The 17,763-nt window shown below is 39.3% G+C and overlaps 1 protein-coding gene across 1 annotated transcript; it reads right to left on the reverse strand.

Annotated features, from left to right (window-relative positions):
* LOC126812424 (organic cation transporter protein) lies at nucleotides 1-13,018 on the reverse strand. The gene is made up of 8 exons (XM_056098418.1): nucleotides 12,789-13,018; nucleotides 9,938-10,041; nucleotides 6,470-6,624; nucleotides 5,805-5,973; nucleotides 4,950-5,174; nucleotides 4,172-4,398; nucleotides 1,486-1,594; nucleotides 1-220 (listed from the first exon to the last, which is right to left on the reverse strand). Exons 1-8 carry the CDS (start codon nucleotides 12,858-12,860, stop codon nucleotides 1-3), a joined length of 1,281 nt encoding a protein of 426 aa, XP_055954393.1. The 5' UTR covers nucleotides 12,861-13,018.
* Between the last annotated feature and the right edge of the window lie 4,745 nt (nucleotides 13,019-17,763).

The following is a 17,763-nucleotide window of genomic DNA, read 5'->3' on the forward strand; positions in this document are numbered from 1 at the left end:
TTACCGTTTTCTGTTTTTGTTTGATACATCTTCCAATAGTTGAGGAAGCGGTTTGCCCGTGGTTTCTGGTAACAGCATCGCCAAAATACCAGCTACTATAGATAGACTACCAAACATAACTAGTGGCAACGGTGTCCAGATCGACTTTAAATCTAACATGGTAGGAACCAGTATACCAGCAATACGTGCCGACATTGATGATACTCCCATCCCGATATTCCTGTAAGAAAGAGAGAAATGGGGTTTAACGTCCTACCCTTCTTCTCCGACTCTGCTATAGAAGAGGGGTATACGCCACAGACAAATGTTCTTGTCAGTCAGGACCTCCGTCCTGCACCACTGATGAGGGGGAAGAGGAAACCATGCCGAAAAATCACGATCGACTTTCTCGGCCAACACTGGAAGCGATGCCACGACCTCCAGGCTAGCGACCCAGCGTCTTAATCACTCATTCATCGTGGCTTCCCACACAACGGACCACGATTTGCCAAGTTCTTCCACATCTGTAGTAATATGGAGGGAAAGAATCTGTGCTTTGAAACATCTATGTAAAATAATATTAGGATTTTGATTAATTATTCTCCATTGTCAATATATTAGTTATGGTATAAGTTAATTCTGAAACGCAAATTAAATTGGCTATGAATATTGTGACAATAACCAGACATGGTGTCTAAAGACAAGAATGCAGAAATATGATGGCTAGAACAATAGCGTTATCTTTCATATTATTGATTCTAACTTCATAACCACAAATATGGAAGGTATATGCCTGTTATTTTGATACGTTAACTGAGCTATAGATTAATGAGCATGTTGGTCATTCACATTTTTCTTTGTTATAAAAACATATATCATATTTGTTGACCAAATAAGGTAACAATCCCTGGCGATGTTCAGTTTGGGGTGCATGTCCTTTTCATATTTAGAACTTAGTTGTTATCGGTCTTTAGATTAATACCTCAAACAAAGGAATAGGCACCTATAAAATAGGGTGGGGAAATAGCATTCGGCAGAGCTCACTCCGCCGGCCATACCAGTCATTTAGTTATTTGAGACTAGGAAGAATTGTAACACTTCCAGTTTGTAGAAATAAAGTATTTAAGAAAAGAACCTGAACTGTAGTTGTAACTTAGTCACGGAAGAAAACACAGCGTGAAGATTGAATATTGAAGATTGAATATTGAAGATTGAACATCTATCTGATAGTACTACACATCTCATTGGCGATATTTTAAGGAAACAGACTTTCTTTCAATAATTCGCTTGCGCCTATAGGGGTCTTTAGCAGTGGGAGGAAACCGGAGGACCCGGAGAAAACCCACGAGGTTGGACAGGCAATCCTACTCCTTGTCACGTGCAACCGGGGATTCGAAACCACGCCATTTGACTCAATGACAGGCCTTACGATACAGCGCGCCCGTACTAACCATTCGGCCATCCACCCCCCCCCCATATTTTTAGGAATATATATTCATTTCTTACCGTACAACAGTAGGATAAACTTCGGAAGCCAATAGATATACAATAGCATACGATGCGGTTATGAAAAACTTTCCAGTCATAGCCAAAACAATTGTCAGTGTTTTTATATCTAAAATAGAATGAAAATATTGAATAGATTATAGAGTTTAGGGATCTTTTACGTGCACGCCAATGTGTACACGGGACCTTGGTTTTTCGTCTCATCCGAATGACTAGACAGCTGTCCTTGTTAGGCCATCCGTCCTGTAACACTGACAAGAAGGAACCACGCCGGAAAATCTGGGTGAACTTTATCGGCCAAAGCAGGGATCGAACACCCGACCTCCAGACTAGCGAGCCAGCGTCTTACCCACTTAGCCACCGTGACCCCCATGGAACGAAAAACCGAGGCCCGTGTACACATTGGCGTGCACTTAAAAGATCCCTTGACAGTTGGAATACGATATAAGAGTAGGCCGTAGTGCCACTGGCCGTAGTGCCAATTTCCCTCATAGCACACTGTATGGCATATGTCCGTCTTCATTAGCCCAGTTCGGAGCAGAACAGTAGGACGTTAAACCCCATTTCATTTCATTTCATTTCTGTATAAATTTATGGCTTTTCAGAAATTATATTCGGATTATCGCCTTAATGTTAAAATTTAACGTTCCAACTTATGACGTAAACTGGCAGACTATCGTCATTCAGGAGACCGATCGCATTTTTAGTTTGTCTTGTCCGCAGATCAGTCTTGTCGGTTTTGTTTTACGTGTAGTGCAGTCGTGCCCCCCCCCCCCTCCAACAACACCATACTCCTCGCAGTGTTTCGTTTGATCAGACCTAATCCCCCTCAAACACTGCCGTACTCCGCGCAAATTTTTGTCCCAAATTATGACTAGTTAACAGTCCGATCAACAACCAATACAGTACTACGTAACAAAATCGTGATTAATTAGAACTCTAAATATATTACCGTAAAGTGTCTACGAGTGACAAACGCGGATACATAACGTCAAAACGCGAGAAATGTATTACGCTCATTTAACCAGTGCATAACAGAATATTGCAGAGAAACTAATTGTGTAACAAACGAGGCTATACAAAATAGCTACAATGTAAACATTGGGTAATCGCCGCGCACGTGGAATCTTTTTATCATCTCTTGGACCACACAGCAGACTAAGGGCTGTCATGTTGCGTATTGTGTTTCAACAAACTGGATAGAAATACGACATCATGTGCCTTTTTGATGAAATAAATAATTCATGGATTTTCTTCACAAAAAATGGATAAATATTATCGAATACTTAAAGGTAGGCATTAATAATTAGTACAGACAGACAAGTTTATAGGATTTATATCGGAGATTTGAGTAAAAGAACTTTCGTTCCAACAGCGAGTTTCAGCGACTGCCAAATTTACCGATGCGAGTATCGATGTTTGCTCCAGATGCATTTAAGGGTAAATTATTTTTGAAATCAGTACTAACAACCTTTGGGATTTTTTAAAGAGGTCGCTCACGTTATGCGGCCAGCCATGAAAATTCCCTTTATTTTCCTGTACTCGGGAGAGATTTGATTGGACGATGAGAATGGACACACCCCGTCAAAAACTCAGGTTTTCAGTCTTTCGGGGGGATTTCTCGGATCATTGCTTCAGGAATATATCCTACACTTGCTATTAGAAACACGCAGTTGTTTACTCACAAGGAACTTGTAAGAATATATGTAATCGAAGAGTCCATAAATCAAATTGCTGGGTGGTTGTTTACGGGATATGGAATGGGGTTTAACGTCTGCACCAGTAGTATAAAGGGCACTCTCTGGATATTTTTAATACTAACACTAAATACGTCACAAAATGAATTAGGGTTTATCTTTTCTGCCTTAATTTTTAAACTGTGCGTGGGATTGGGCTTAATGCGATGTATGAGAATTTTTACGAGGACAGTGGCGTTTCCACTTACTAATCGATTTCAAATTGCCATGGGGATACAGGGTGGACCTCTGATTTTCAATTGCCATGGGGGTACACAGTGAACCTCTGATTTTCAATTGCCAAGGGGGTACACAGTGGACCTCTGGTTTCCAATTGCCATGGGGATACAAAGTGGACCTCTGATTTCCAATTACCATGGGGGTACACGGTGGACCTCTGATTTCCAATTGCCAAGGGGGTACACTGTGAACCTCTGATTTCCAATTACCATGGGGGTACACGGTGGACCTCTGATTTCCAATTGCCAGTGGGGATACACTGTGAACCTCTGATTTCCAATTGTCATGGGGGTACACGGTGGACCTCTGGTTTCCAATTGCCATGGGGGTACAAAGTGGACCTCTGATTTCCAATTGCCATGGGGGTACAAAGTGGACCTCTGATTTCCAATTACCATGGGGGTGAACAGTGGACCTCTAGTTTTCGGTCGATCTAAATGTATAGGCAAACTTTCCAAGTGATCCTTATCGGTGCGTTCCCTTACACGTGATGGAAAACGGACGAACCGGGGACATTCCAATCGATAGTCCAATGACCTGATCTTTCGACTGCCACGTCCCAACTGAGGTGCTAAAACGAGCATAACCTTTGTGGGAAAGGAAAGCTCAAAGTAACTTCATAAAATATTTTGTATTATATTTTATATCAATGAACAATTAACTAGCTATCGAAATCTTTAAAAGTTAAAAAAAAACTCCGAACAACTGACCTGAATTATCATTAATAGGAATAGTTCCTGATAATATGCAGGCGATGCCACCAACACACATCGATATTACTAATGGTATCCTTCTTCCTACTTTGTTTAAAAATACTATACATAATATATACGCCGGTATTTCCACCGCTCCAGCTATACAGAAGTTCAGATACGGATCACCGGCTAAATTTTCTGTGTTTAACGACAATCCGTAGTAGACCAAAGCATTTACAAACCTTTAAATAAACATGAAATGAAACTAGAAAAAATAAATGAACCACAGTGAGCCACGAAAATCAGTATCAAAATTAAGAACTGTCTAATTAAAGTAGTAGAATGCCGATAGACCAGCTGCATCTAATACAGGGGATGGTCATCCTTTAATATACCATGCGTCAATATGTTAAGATGCGCCATACAACTCCACTCTGCCCACAGAAATCCATCTACTTCACTCTTTGAGAATAGACCTCTGCCCTAAATTTGCCGCCATATCTAAAAATTTATATACTATTTTGTAATACGTTTCTACTCCGTTTCACATCTGTCATACACACAAAGACAAGATAAACTTTCTCAATCTTTCCCTAAACGGAGGGTCCTATGCCGCAACACAGTCCACGCAGCTATAATGCCCGCACTAACACGGGAATATCCTTTTAATGGGTTTTGGTTGGTGCTGGACTAATTTTTACTTTTCTTAATTGTTACCTAAATTAACCCAAAATTCCAACTAAATATTATTGTCTCATTGCCAAAAATCACTTTAATGATTAGAACAGCTTACCAATTAAAGCAAATATTAAGAGTGATTTTAGCCATGGCCCATGTTCTAACTAAATCTAGGAAATGATACGTTCTACTCTTTTCTACTGTCTTGCCGTCTTGGAGGCTTTCTGTGATTGACGGTGGTAGTTTTGTGCCGTTTGTAGCGGCGGCTTCCTGGAGATATTTTTGAGCGTCTTCGTTCCTATTGTGAGACAGTAACCAACGAACAGATTCCGGTAGAAACCTAAAATAAATATATTACTCATCATACTGTAATAATACATGACTCGATAGATTGACCGCCGTGGCCCAGAGAGAGAGAGAGAGGGGGGTGGTGGTGGAGAGGGGGGGGGAGAGAGAGAGACATATATATATAATATAGAATATAAAAACGTATTGAATTCAGGTATTAAAAGAACACGTGACGTGAAGTCAACATAGCGTGAAGTCAAACACGTGACGTCAAACAAAACATGACGTCAAACACGATGTGAAGTCAAACACAACGTGAAGTCAAACACAACGTGATGTCAATCACACATTGAAATCAAACATAACGCGAATTCAAACCCAACGTGACGTCAATCACAACGTGACGTCAATCACAACTTCAAGTCAAACACAACGTGAAATCAATCACAACTTCAAGTCAAACACAACGTGAAGTCAACACAACGTGAAGTCAAACACAACGTGAAGTCAAACACAACGTGAAGTCAACACAACGTGGGATCATATTGAAGTCCGTAGTGAAGTCCAGCGTTGTGTTTTGTTGATTTTGAGAGCTTTGACACAATATCGCTGGAACTACAATTACATACCCTGTTTCTGTTAGGATCACAATCAGTAAGATCGATAAATATAATATACGTACCACCAGTATGTTGCAAAAAGTACAACAGGTAGAGTTATAGCTAGTTCTAGATATCTCCAGTCTCGTAATAAATACGCCATGCCAGATAACGTCATATAACCAACAGAATAGAACATCTGATTCATGATACCAACAAACAGACGATACTTTGGTCCAACAAGTTCTGTAGCTGGAAATAAAAGAAAGTCGAATCAATTGTGCGTTCTGTAGGCTATAATTTAGTTTAGTCACACAATCGTAATGGAAAGGAAATGGGTGTTTGTGTCTCGTCAACAGGAGGACCAATGTATGATAGCTTTCATCTCCATGGTTACGCATGCTGTGCGGAAGGCGGCGGGGTGGGATTTTGTCCGGGCCAGGTTGTTTCCACATACTCTAAGTTCGTTAACCTGCACAACCTTCTCCGCCTCTCACCTAAGAACGAGAACGGGAACGGGAACGCCATCCCACATCTCAATCAACAGAGAAGCCCTACCATCTCCCAAACGAAAAAAAGTAAACGTCATACCAAACACAAAACCGGGAAATCCATCCCTCAGCACAGCACCACTGTTTCTTAGACTACTTCTTCCAGGCATTCGTAGAAGGACAAATATTTGTTTTTGATCCGTAAATGTTACGTTGAAAATGTATTGACTTAAGAAATGGCGAGAAATAAAACTTACACAGTGTAAACGCTACAAGGAATATTCCTGTATGTGCTAGACCTTGTAGAAAATACATCGGTAAAAACATATATATGTTTTGAGCAGCGGCAGCAATACTTCCAGCTACTAACAATATAGCAGCACCAACAAAAAACATAGGACGTCGACCAAATCTACAATAACAAATAGAATATCAGATAATAACACAGGAGGTAGAACAAATCTACAATAAAAAATAGAATATCAGTTAATAACATAGGAGGTCGAACAAATCTACAATAAAAACATGGAATATCAGATAATAATAAGCAACATCGACAATATCTACAATCAAAGCTACAATTTTAAAACATATAATTTAATATATTCTTCCAAAAAAAGAAACGCATGGTCGACGTCGGTATACCCTCGCACTAGCATCGCCTCGTTGCAACAGGAACCGCGACTAGTTGCTGAACCAAACGTGGCTGTGGCCATACCCGGAAGTCGGATTTGACTATGTCGGCGTATTTCAAAAGAACGCCTCTACTGCTCTAAAGCAGTGATTCTCAACGAGTGTGCCGCGGCAAACAGGTGTGCTGCGAGATCTTCCGAAGTGTGCCGCCGCGACATTTTGAACGGCACACTAAGAAAATGTGAAAAACCACGTGATCCACATTGAGCATTTACTGGTGCCTACTGATAAGTTCATAACTGTGTTTTATTTTATTTAGTTTGAGTCGTTCTATGTGTCTGTTTTATTTAGTTTGAGTCATTCTATGTGTCTACTTTATTTAGTTTGAGTCGTTCTATGTGTCTATGACTAGTCTGTGTCTCCGGTTGTATGCCGTCTATGACTTGCCATGTTTTTATTTTGCAAAATCAAAATATTTTTCACATATATTTAGCCAGGTGTGCCGCTATTTTTGCATGTGTTCCAAGGTGTGCCATTATCAAAAAAACGTTGAAAACCACTGTTGTAAAGGGACGTCTGGCTCGTAATACGGTTTTACGTAGGCGTCTATGGACTGTCTAGTCTGAGACCTTACGCCGTCCAGGAACTGCTGCTGCAGTAGAGGTCGCTATTAGGAACCGTTTCCACAAATAACGTAACCGGACGTGACGATCCAGGACAGTAATGGGTCACTCTTGTTTGGCCTGAGCTTGGGCGGTCACGTGTTGAACTTCGTTGTCGGTACCTATCCCAAAGGCGAGAAATGGTACTCTGAAAAACATTTAACAGCCTGGCTACATCTGTTTAGGATTCAACTGCTTGTAACCGAACGATAGCGTTGTTGCATTGGGCTTACTTCAAAAGTGGCATCACTAGGCTCGTTGGGTGTGCAACTGATTTTGAAACCGAGAACCCCGGGATTTTATAGGCCTTAGATTTGGGTTTCAGGGGAAAAGCTTGCGAAGTTTTTAAACTAATGTGTCAAGCGAAAACAAATTTCGGCAAAAAATATGATCAGCAGTCACAATTAGATACCCTACATTTAAAATCAATAATGAAATTCTATTATCGTTAGATAATGACATAAAAAAAAGTAAGATTTATAGAAACAATGTTGAAAAAGGGCTGTGGGTTTCCTTTTTTTTTCTTTTTTTTTTTTTTGAAGAGTATATAATAAAATAGGGCGTTGACCAAATCTACACCATACATTCCTTTTTCTCCACAATTAACCCATTATTCAGAGACTGTTATGCGCTACTAATCACCGACACGGGTGCGTTGTTGTTAATAGCGCCCAAATTATTGCCCCCCACCCCACCCCACCCAAAAAAAAAAATTCGACAATGAAAGCATATGTATATCATATCCAAAATCTAAATTATTTCATAAAAAATGGAAAAAATAATAGGTTTATTGTTTAAACACAATTTATTGCATCAACAAAAATAACTGTTTATGTAATTGGACTGCGCAAATCTTAATAAATTTTCTTTTCATTCAGAAATTGTATGAATGACATGTGAGTGAAATGTTGACACAATGCGACGTAATACCGTTTGAGTCAATATGGCCTCTGATAGAGCTAGAAGATTTTTAGTCTCTATCATCCAGAAAAATATTCTACGTATGTTGAAGACTAGGAGGTTCTGGGTGACCGAGACTAGAAGATTTTATTTTGAAATATAACCATTGACATTCGTTGAAACGTAACTATGTTTTGACATGATAAGCAGTATCTTATATTGTTACATGTCGGTATGTTTATTTCCTATATTGGCCCTTGTTTGTGATTGTGTCGTGCCCATTGGTAAAACAATATGGGCTCTTACAACCCGCAGGTTTGCCTTGTCAACCCTAGTACCCATACCAAACGTGGCGTTGTCCCCACCTAGATTTAAACAATATTTATTCAAATAAAATAGATAATGAATACAATCTGATTAAAATACAGATCCTATTTCGTTTCGTTTTTTATAGTTCAAAATTTCGTTTTACTTGTCTTCACAAGAGTTGAAATATAACGCGCATTCTGGTTTAAGTGAGGGATTAGCCAATGAAACCATCTGTTACAGCGACTACTCTGATCAATGTCTGACGTCATAACGTCAAAAGACGCTCCAACGATCCTTGACGCGACCTTCCACTACAACCGGTCAGATCTTCATGTAGTGTAGGCCATCGAATGTATTAAAATAAGAAACGAAATATAGATCTGTATTTTAATCCGATTGAAAATTAATACACAAAAGTAAGGATTCAAAAACAAACCAAGGACTTATATTAATTCGTCTCCCTATTTAATAAATATACCACAAATACAATTATAATATGTACACTTAGCAGTACGGTATTTTATATTAAATTTAATTTTAATCGTCCTTGTAAGTAATTTTTTAGTTTGTGTCATTTTCAGTGTCTTCCCCTATTTATAATACGCTTGCTTCATATGATATTTTGAAATATTGACGTGAAACGGTGCTCATCAGGGACACTTGCCCAAAAATGGTAATTGCCCCGCCCTAATAGCTGACGCATCTAAACTTTCTATATAAGAAAGAGCGGGGTAAAATTTCTGTTCAGACATCATGTAGGCTTCCTAGTGAGACATAACGTTAGCCGCCTTGGCCTACAGGCCGGGTGAGAACATCATGTAGAACTTTACAAGTGTGTGGTTCGTGCCACCACGTTCCCACAGCCTCGTCGGCTGAGAGGCTGGGAAATAGATATCATTTAGTAGTCTTAGAAGAACGTACTCTCAGCGTCTGGTTCGAGGCTGTGATAGAGATAATGTAGTGTTTCAGCCGTTAGGTCTGAGTTCTAGGCTTGTAAAAGTCAGACTGTAGATAATATAATAACTCCTAATGTACTATCATAGATGTTGTAGTTTCCTGTATTCCGTATATATAAACATACTGTAGTATAATTGACCATATACGCAACGTGGAAGTCATAGTTAATTTATAATTGATCGCAGTGTCACATTGGCCGATAAAAACAATTTTAATTGCAGTTGACCGATTAAAAACAGATTTAAGTAATGAAATTAAGTTTACCTGTCTGACAGCTGACCAAATGAAACGGCTCCACATAATCTTCCTAAGAAAAACACCGTCTTGGACGTACTCTTCCAAACCTTTCTCTGACATACCAGATCAAACTATAGTCAATAATCGAAAAAACATGAAGTCAAACTGTTGGGATTTATAGAAACAAAAATATTAAAGATACAGTATGCAAGAGCTAAATCTGCCTATTGCATCACTTTCTTTAGGCCTGAAATGTTACATAAATTATTAATTAGACATTAATTAAATTATCCAGACCATAATCAACTCTCGATGGCATCGCTAGCCTGTGATGTTTATTGGATTAGGTTCCGATTTGCTGTTCGACTTCCATTCATAATTAAATCAAAAAATGGATAATCGAGACTATGTTTCTTATCCTACCAACTTTAGTAATGATGATCAAGGCTAGCCCCAATAATATTCAATCGCTGCAAGGGCAGTAACCGATAGGTGCTGCCAGTACAATAATATACCTAGGCAAGATGCGATGAAAAGTCTTAGCCAACACCGCGGTCGAACCCGGGACTTCCTGGCTAGCCTGTCGGCGCTGCTCCCAATTGTACGGGATGCGTGACAATGGCGTATGGTATAAAATGTTCATACTGTTGATTCTAAATGTACCTTTAATAATATGATAGGGAGGCAGACCACCATTAAAGATACATTATGGGAGATTAGATAAAGAGCTGGCAGTTCTCACTATAATAGTTAAAAACTAGATAATGTAATGGCTATTTGCCGAAAATTTCAATCAAATTGATCTACTCTGAACCGAGATTTTAGCGATTTAATTTTCGGCATAGCCTCAATCATCATTCCTAAAGGATAAAAAACAAAATCTCGTTTATCCATTTCGTGATTAAATCATGAATGGAAATTGAACAGCAAATCGGAACCTAATCCAATAAACATCGCAGGCTAACGACGACATCGAGTATTCATTATGGTCTGGATAAGTTAATTAATGTCTAATTAATAATTTAGATAACATTTCAGACCTAAAGTTCTTGCATAATGTATGTTTAAATTTCACCATCTCTCTCTGTCTCTCTTCTCCCCTTTTGCATGCCCCTTTTTGTTAATTTTCGGTCTAGAATGGACGAAGAAGGATTGAAATAACATCTTCTGCCAGGTTTTGGGAAATATTCATGATTTAGATGCGGAAGGATAACCGAGTTATCAGGTTGGTTACGGTGATATGTAATATGCTTCTTCAAGTTTGTGTATCTCAAAATTTGGGTGGTCAACCTCATACAAATTTTAGTGCAGAGAGATGACCATTTGATTCTCTGTCCAGAGTGAAAAGTATTCAGCCTAACGAAAACTTGGGGAAAAGTTGGAGCTGGGCAAAGAGGACAGAATTGACATTGAAGTCGATGGATGCAACATAATGGGGGTACTCGATTGAACGTTCCGGAATTGAATTCCTTCAATTCCAAAAATAGTGACAATCGAGTGAAAAGGTGATTTCGGGCTACAGCGCATGCGTCGACTGAATAAGTAAATATCTCAACCAACCGTGCAGCCGAAACCTTTTAATTACGTCACGATTCTACTCACACCACCTCCGTTGTTGGGACTGACAGAACTGTGACAGAACTGAATTCTGCGTTACTCGATTGCAATTCTGTCAATTCGGGACTTTCTGGACTGACAATCGAGCATGCCCTAAGCCTATATATTTATAGCCTCTCATCTTTGTAATCTGTATGAACCAAGCTATTATCATGTAAAACTGAATGTCGTAGTATATGATGATATCGATCACGGCCCAAAACTGTGGTATATGATAAAATTAACACGGGTATATTCCTGAGTATTTGAGGTAATTCTTTCGAGGGCACTTTTTCAGGAATGAGGACACTTTTGTAGAACAGGGGGTATATAGCCACGCATACTCCTATACGGTACCTGGTAGGATACCTGATCAGATTCAAGGGGGTTGGATGGCCGAATGGTTAGCGCGTGGGCGTTCAATCATAAGGTATGTTATTGAGTCAACTGGCGTGGTTTCGATTCCCCAGTTGCTCGTAGCAAGGAGTAAAGTCGCCTGGCCAGCCACGTGGATTTTCTCTGTGAAACAGAATGAGCAATACCATCTTCATTGTGATATAAAATATGACAGGACATTGGGAGCCACGGTGGCTCAGTAAGTAAGACGTTAGCTCGCTGTGCTCGATCCCTGCGTCGGACGAGAAAGTTTATCGGGGTTTTCCAGCGAGGTTCCCACTTGTTACTGGAATCGGAGAAAGGGCCTGACAAGGGAAAACGTGTAGTCGTTCGGATGGCACAAAAAAACGAGGTCCCGTGTACACATTGGCGAGCACTTAAAAGATTTCTTGGCAGTTTGAATTCGATACAAGAGTAGGCAGTAGTGCCGCTGTCCGGGCAAAATTTCCCTCATAGCACACTGTATGGCGTATACCCCTCTCCATTAGCCCAGTCGGAGGAGAACAGTAGGACGTTAAACCCCATTCCATTTCGTTTCACTTCATTTCTAGCCCTATGCGCTCGACTACCACAGGCACAAAGTTTCATAATTATATCAACATTATATTGAATAGAATTTTAATGGGGCGGAACGACCTACTATTCTACAATAGCCAGACTAATGTAAACAGACATACAACATGTGCTCTGAGGGAAATTGTGACCGGTCAGCAGAATTTCCAGTTGATGTGGTCCACACGTTACTAAAACGTTACACATACAGTCCAGTAGAGCCCCGCACCCTCCTAAACTTCTCCAATTATTTGCGACGTATCCGTTTTGAAGCATCTCTACGATTTAAATCACCCTGCCCCAGACCTCCTGTATACAGGTGTGTCATACTCACCTGTGAAACTATTGTTGATGAATATTTTTCTTTAGAATACCAAAATCCCCTGGTACAATCCGTGGTAGACATATTGGATAACAGGATATGGTTACCTGTATAATTGACAATATCTTTCTCATCATACTGTTTACAGGGATCATCTGGTACCAATAACTCTAATAAAACATCATCGCTAACATTAGATATTTTACTACTAGAAATATTAACGTTTGAAATATCACAGTGGAATTTTGGCTCGGCACCGATAAATACCATATTTAAAGCATGCCACGCAGACACGGATGAAAACAGACACAATAAAAAACATCGTATTTTCTGATATTTCCCAAACGGTCCTATTGTCTCGAGAACGTCGTCAAACTTCATTATGTCTGCCTTGTATCAAAAATAAGCACGTACTATTTTCCTTGTTTGATGGCAACTGTCTACTATAATGATCTGGGTTCGCTTCTACTCAGAGAGGCGTGACCGTTGACCCCATCTACCCGACACCAAATTAAACTATATATATGATATTATTAAAGGTATCATTTGTTTTTGCATATTTGTCGTTAAACGTAACCGCATGTCACAATTATAATGGCGCGGGAACTATATTTTGAGCGAGTTGAGAGACTATGAAATGAAATGAAATGAAATATGGGGTTTAACGTTATACTCCTACACTGGGCTACATACGCCATACAGTGTACTGTGAGGGAAATTTTCCCCGGGCAGTGTTACTATGGCCAGTGTATACGCGGGGCTCGGTTTTTCGTACCATCCGTCCTGCACTACTGACAAGGGGAAACCACGTCGGCCAATGCAGGGATCGAACATGCGACCTCAAGGCTAGTGAGCCAGCGTCTTACCTATCCAGCCATGGTGGCTCCCCCTTGCTGACTATGAATTCTGGGGTTGAGCGGGGGGGGGGGGTCGTTCTGCACCGCCTTTGGGAAATTTTCGGAAATTGTCGAGTAATTTTCTAGCATATCTGCAGGAATATACCGACTAGGTACATATTCCTCTGAAATATACATTGACCGTGTATATGTTATATGAGTTCATTGCTGGGGACTGCTCTGGAAGCTTTACTTTGAAGAATGCAAAAGTACCTGTGAACAAAGATGTGGGTTGACAAAATATACCTTTTAAAGATCACCTGTAAATGCTAGTTGGTGAACGCCAACCCAGTCGACCAGCCGATCGACATCACGCGCCATACGTCGTGCCGGCGCATATAGCACTCACAAGGAAAGTATGGACTGTCGTTCGGATAGGGATCCATAACTAATAATCATTCCAGTCCGGACAAAATTCCTTTACCTCGCATTGCCAGCGTAACTAATAGGAATAACACGGGTTCGAATCTCGGTATTTTGTAAGTCCGCCCTTCATTTGTCGGACTTGGCTAGAAAAATGTGCGTAGTCATTCGGAAGGGACCCAAATAAGAGTGTTGACAAGACATTAAAACCACAGGCCATTAATCTGCTGCCAGACCTCGTTCTGTATCGTCAGTGAAGTGTCAAAAGTGTGTTTCTCTGGAAATTAGTCAAATACACTTTTTTGTATATTTTAAAATGCACATTTCTGTCTAAGCTGTGTATCTCTACGCCAATTAGAACTGTTCTGGGTATCATGTGTCCAAATGTTGTATCTTGATTTGTGGAAATTTTGAAATACAAAAGGTTTTATTTCTTAATTTTTAGAAATTCTTAGATACATCCTTTTGACACTTCACCGACGATATGAATTTCGCTCCGATGAGCTTTTATTGCCAGCACATCTGGACGCGACGGTATGCATGACAATAGCGTATCATACAAAGGTTGATAAAGGCTAACACCATTATAAAATAATATCTCAATTTATTTAATTGGATATGTACATCTGTTAAATAACTATATAAATGTCAATAAATTCTTATCTCGTGGTCTTTAAACCAGAATGAGATTAGGTCTTCATTAGCATATATATCTATACATCCTGTCAACCTGATTGGAATGAAATAAAATGGGGTTTAACGTCCTACTTTTCTGCACCTACCGGGCTAGTGAAGACGGGCATACGCCATATACACGGTTTCGATTCCCCGGTTGTACGTGACAAGGAGTTGGGTCGCTTGTCCAACCTCGTGGATTTTCTCCCGGTCCTTCAGTTTCCCCTCCCACTGCTAAAGACCCCAATGCGCAAGCGAATTATTGAAATAAAATTGAAACATATGTTAGTCCCGAAATGGCATCTCTCTCTCTCTCTCTCTCACTCATATCACGTAAATCAACGACATGGATGGTAATTTGATACTTTATTTACCTTTTTGGCTGTCATATCATATCATATTCTATCTTGTTTGTGAAACTACACCAAGGGTGATGGAGTGTATTTTGTTGGACAAATTATGTTATAATCCCTATCAACGTGCAGTATCAATGGAATTGGGTTTAACGTCCTATTTTTCTGCACCTTCCGGGATAATGAAAACTGGCATACGCCATACATGTGGGTGGGGTGGGGCAAATGATGTAATGCGTGAGCGTATCATGAGTTCTGTCATTGAGTCAACTATATGTTAGTCCCGAAATGACCTAGTTTGTGCGAGTGGACGTTAAGTTAGCTCTCTCTCTCTCTCTCTCTCTCTCTCTCTCTCTTGCGTTGACGTTAAACTCCTCTCCCTCACTGACAAGGGGGCAACCACACCAAAAAAATCACGATAAACAATATTCAGAAATCATAAACAAACGTACATATGAGACGGGGGGCTGTAAAGTCCAGGGCCTGTAGTGACACAGACATCACTCAAAAATGAAAACTAACAGTAAGGAGAAATATATGTGTTATAGTTTATTGCTCTCTCCAGTTTCTAAATGCCACTAGAATATTATGTGATGACGCATGACATTTTTTAAATGTTAACCTATATTTTACACGTATTATACATATCTGTTTCACAGAGTATTACGAAAGTCTTCTTATATCTCTGCAAAAGATGACTGTCTTCAACACATGACGTCATACCACGCGGCGTCAATCATTGGCTCAATGGCGCGTGCATTGTTTACATAAGACGTTAATGATTCGAGCAGAATTGCGCCTTTAACTCATTTTAATACCCATTTACACTAAAACAGGAAATAATTTTTACCTACAAATACTTCAAACGTCTTTATTATTTTTTTCTAATACATAAAAAAATGTTTTAGAATTTAATTTGTCGGAGGAAAAAAGTTAATATTTGTGGCTCATTAAGTCGCATCGATGTCATCCTTATCAGTGATTGTAGCGGCCTATTCATTGTTGATCAGTGTGGTATTTCTCTAAGTGTTCATCTCTCGTTGACAGAGTTTTAAAACTTTCGTTTATCAATGGGGATTGCTAGTTTCTGGCATTGAACAACATCAATATAGACATCTTTTAACATCAGTTCGGACGAACTTGCTGGTGGATATGTATAAGTGCATCCAAAATCATCAGAAAACACTATTCTGATCTCCAAGAAAATTGACCGAAAATCTTCACACAGAAACTTATAATTGCATATTCTAAAAATAAAAATCTGAACGACACCCTAGGGCACAGTAATTTAGACTAAATAACACCAGTCCTCGCCCTAACACAAAGCAAACACCATATCAAACCCTAGCCCTAACCCTTAGTAAATAAAATCAACTAGTTATAAGAACCCCTAGCCCTAAACCACGGGATAGTGGAAATTTTTTTTTTTTTTTAGAAAACCCAATCCTAAGTAGGAAACACACTAATGTGGCTCTCACCCTAGAGCCTCAGATTTATCCTTTTTTCTTCAGAAACAAAAATTGGTAAACTTTTTGCTCTTAAAATTAATAATAGGTTTATATTGTATCTTTAAAGATGATGTAAAATGAATAATTTGAAAATTTCATTCAAATTACTCTATTGCAAGCGAAGATATTAGCCTTTGAAGGTTTGACAGACGTGTGCAATAATTTCAACCACCGTACTGGTTGATCGAAGCTGAGTCTCGGTCCTCCATATTTGATTAAATCAAAGTATCGCTGAACCATTCTAATCTATTTAATATCGTAGAAATCTGATGCCATCGAGAGTTGATTATGGTCTGGACAAGTTAATTAATGTCTAATTAATAATTTAGATAACATTTCAGGCCTAAAGAAGGAGCTGCAATAGGCAGATTTAGCTCTTGAATAATGTGTGTTTAATTATTGGATTCACACATTCTATAGAAGTCAGATCTCGTGCATTCAAATAATGGTTGACATATAAAAAAGGTTTATGTCAACCATTCTACAAGTCCCTTAATTTCCAATTAAACTGACACAAAACTGTACTGCACATATCTTAACATATAATAAACCAATTCCCATTGAAAAAAGGTGAAACCTTACCATATAATTATATGATTTGATTAAACCCAACAGCTATGCGAAATTTCCGTCGTTTTTATAATGGCCGTCAAACCAGAATTAGAACACACACGTGATTAAACTTCACCTGGAAAATGTAGAAAAACTGTTCGGTAACTATTTCAGTGGTGCACTCTTCACTATTTGTAACATAATTACTTATTTCCATGCAAACTGTGATGATATGTGTTGAGAATTTGGATTTGAAGCTATTTTTACTTGCGCAAAGTACAGTCTAGCTCAGAGTGTATGAATTGTAGCGGCGAACAAGACAAGACACTGCTTCAATATTGTAGCTGCCGCTTTATTAGCCAAATCGGTGCAGAACAGTGGGACGTTAAAGCACATTCCATTTCATTCTGCTAAAAAAAGACCACTACGTATGCGCAAGCGAAATATTGAAATAAAAAATGTGTACCATATTTAAGTGCCGTAATGGCCTAGTTTGTGCCGAGTGGACGTTAAACCCCATTTCTCGTTCTAGATACAGATAGACAGAAATGGGGTTTAACGTCCACTCGACACAGACTAGGTCATTTCGGGACTAACACAGTTTTATTTCAATAATTCACTTGTGCGTATAGGGGTCTTT

This window comes from Patella vulgata, chromosome 2, assembly GCF_932274485.2.
Source record: "Patella vulgata chromosome 2, xgPatVulg1.2, whole genome shotgun sequence".
In the NCBI taxonomy this organism is placed as follows: domain Eukaryota; kingdom Metazoa; phylum Mollusca; class Gastropoda; family Patellidae; genus Patella; species Patella vulgata.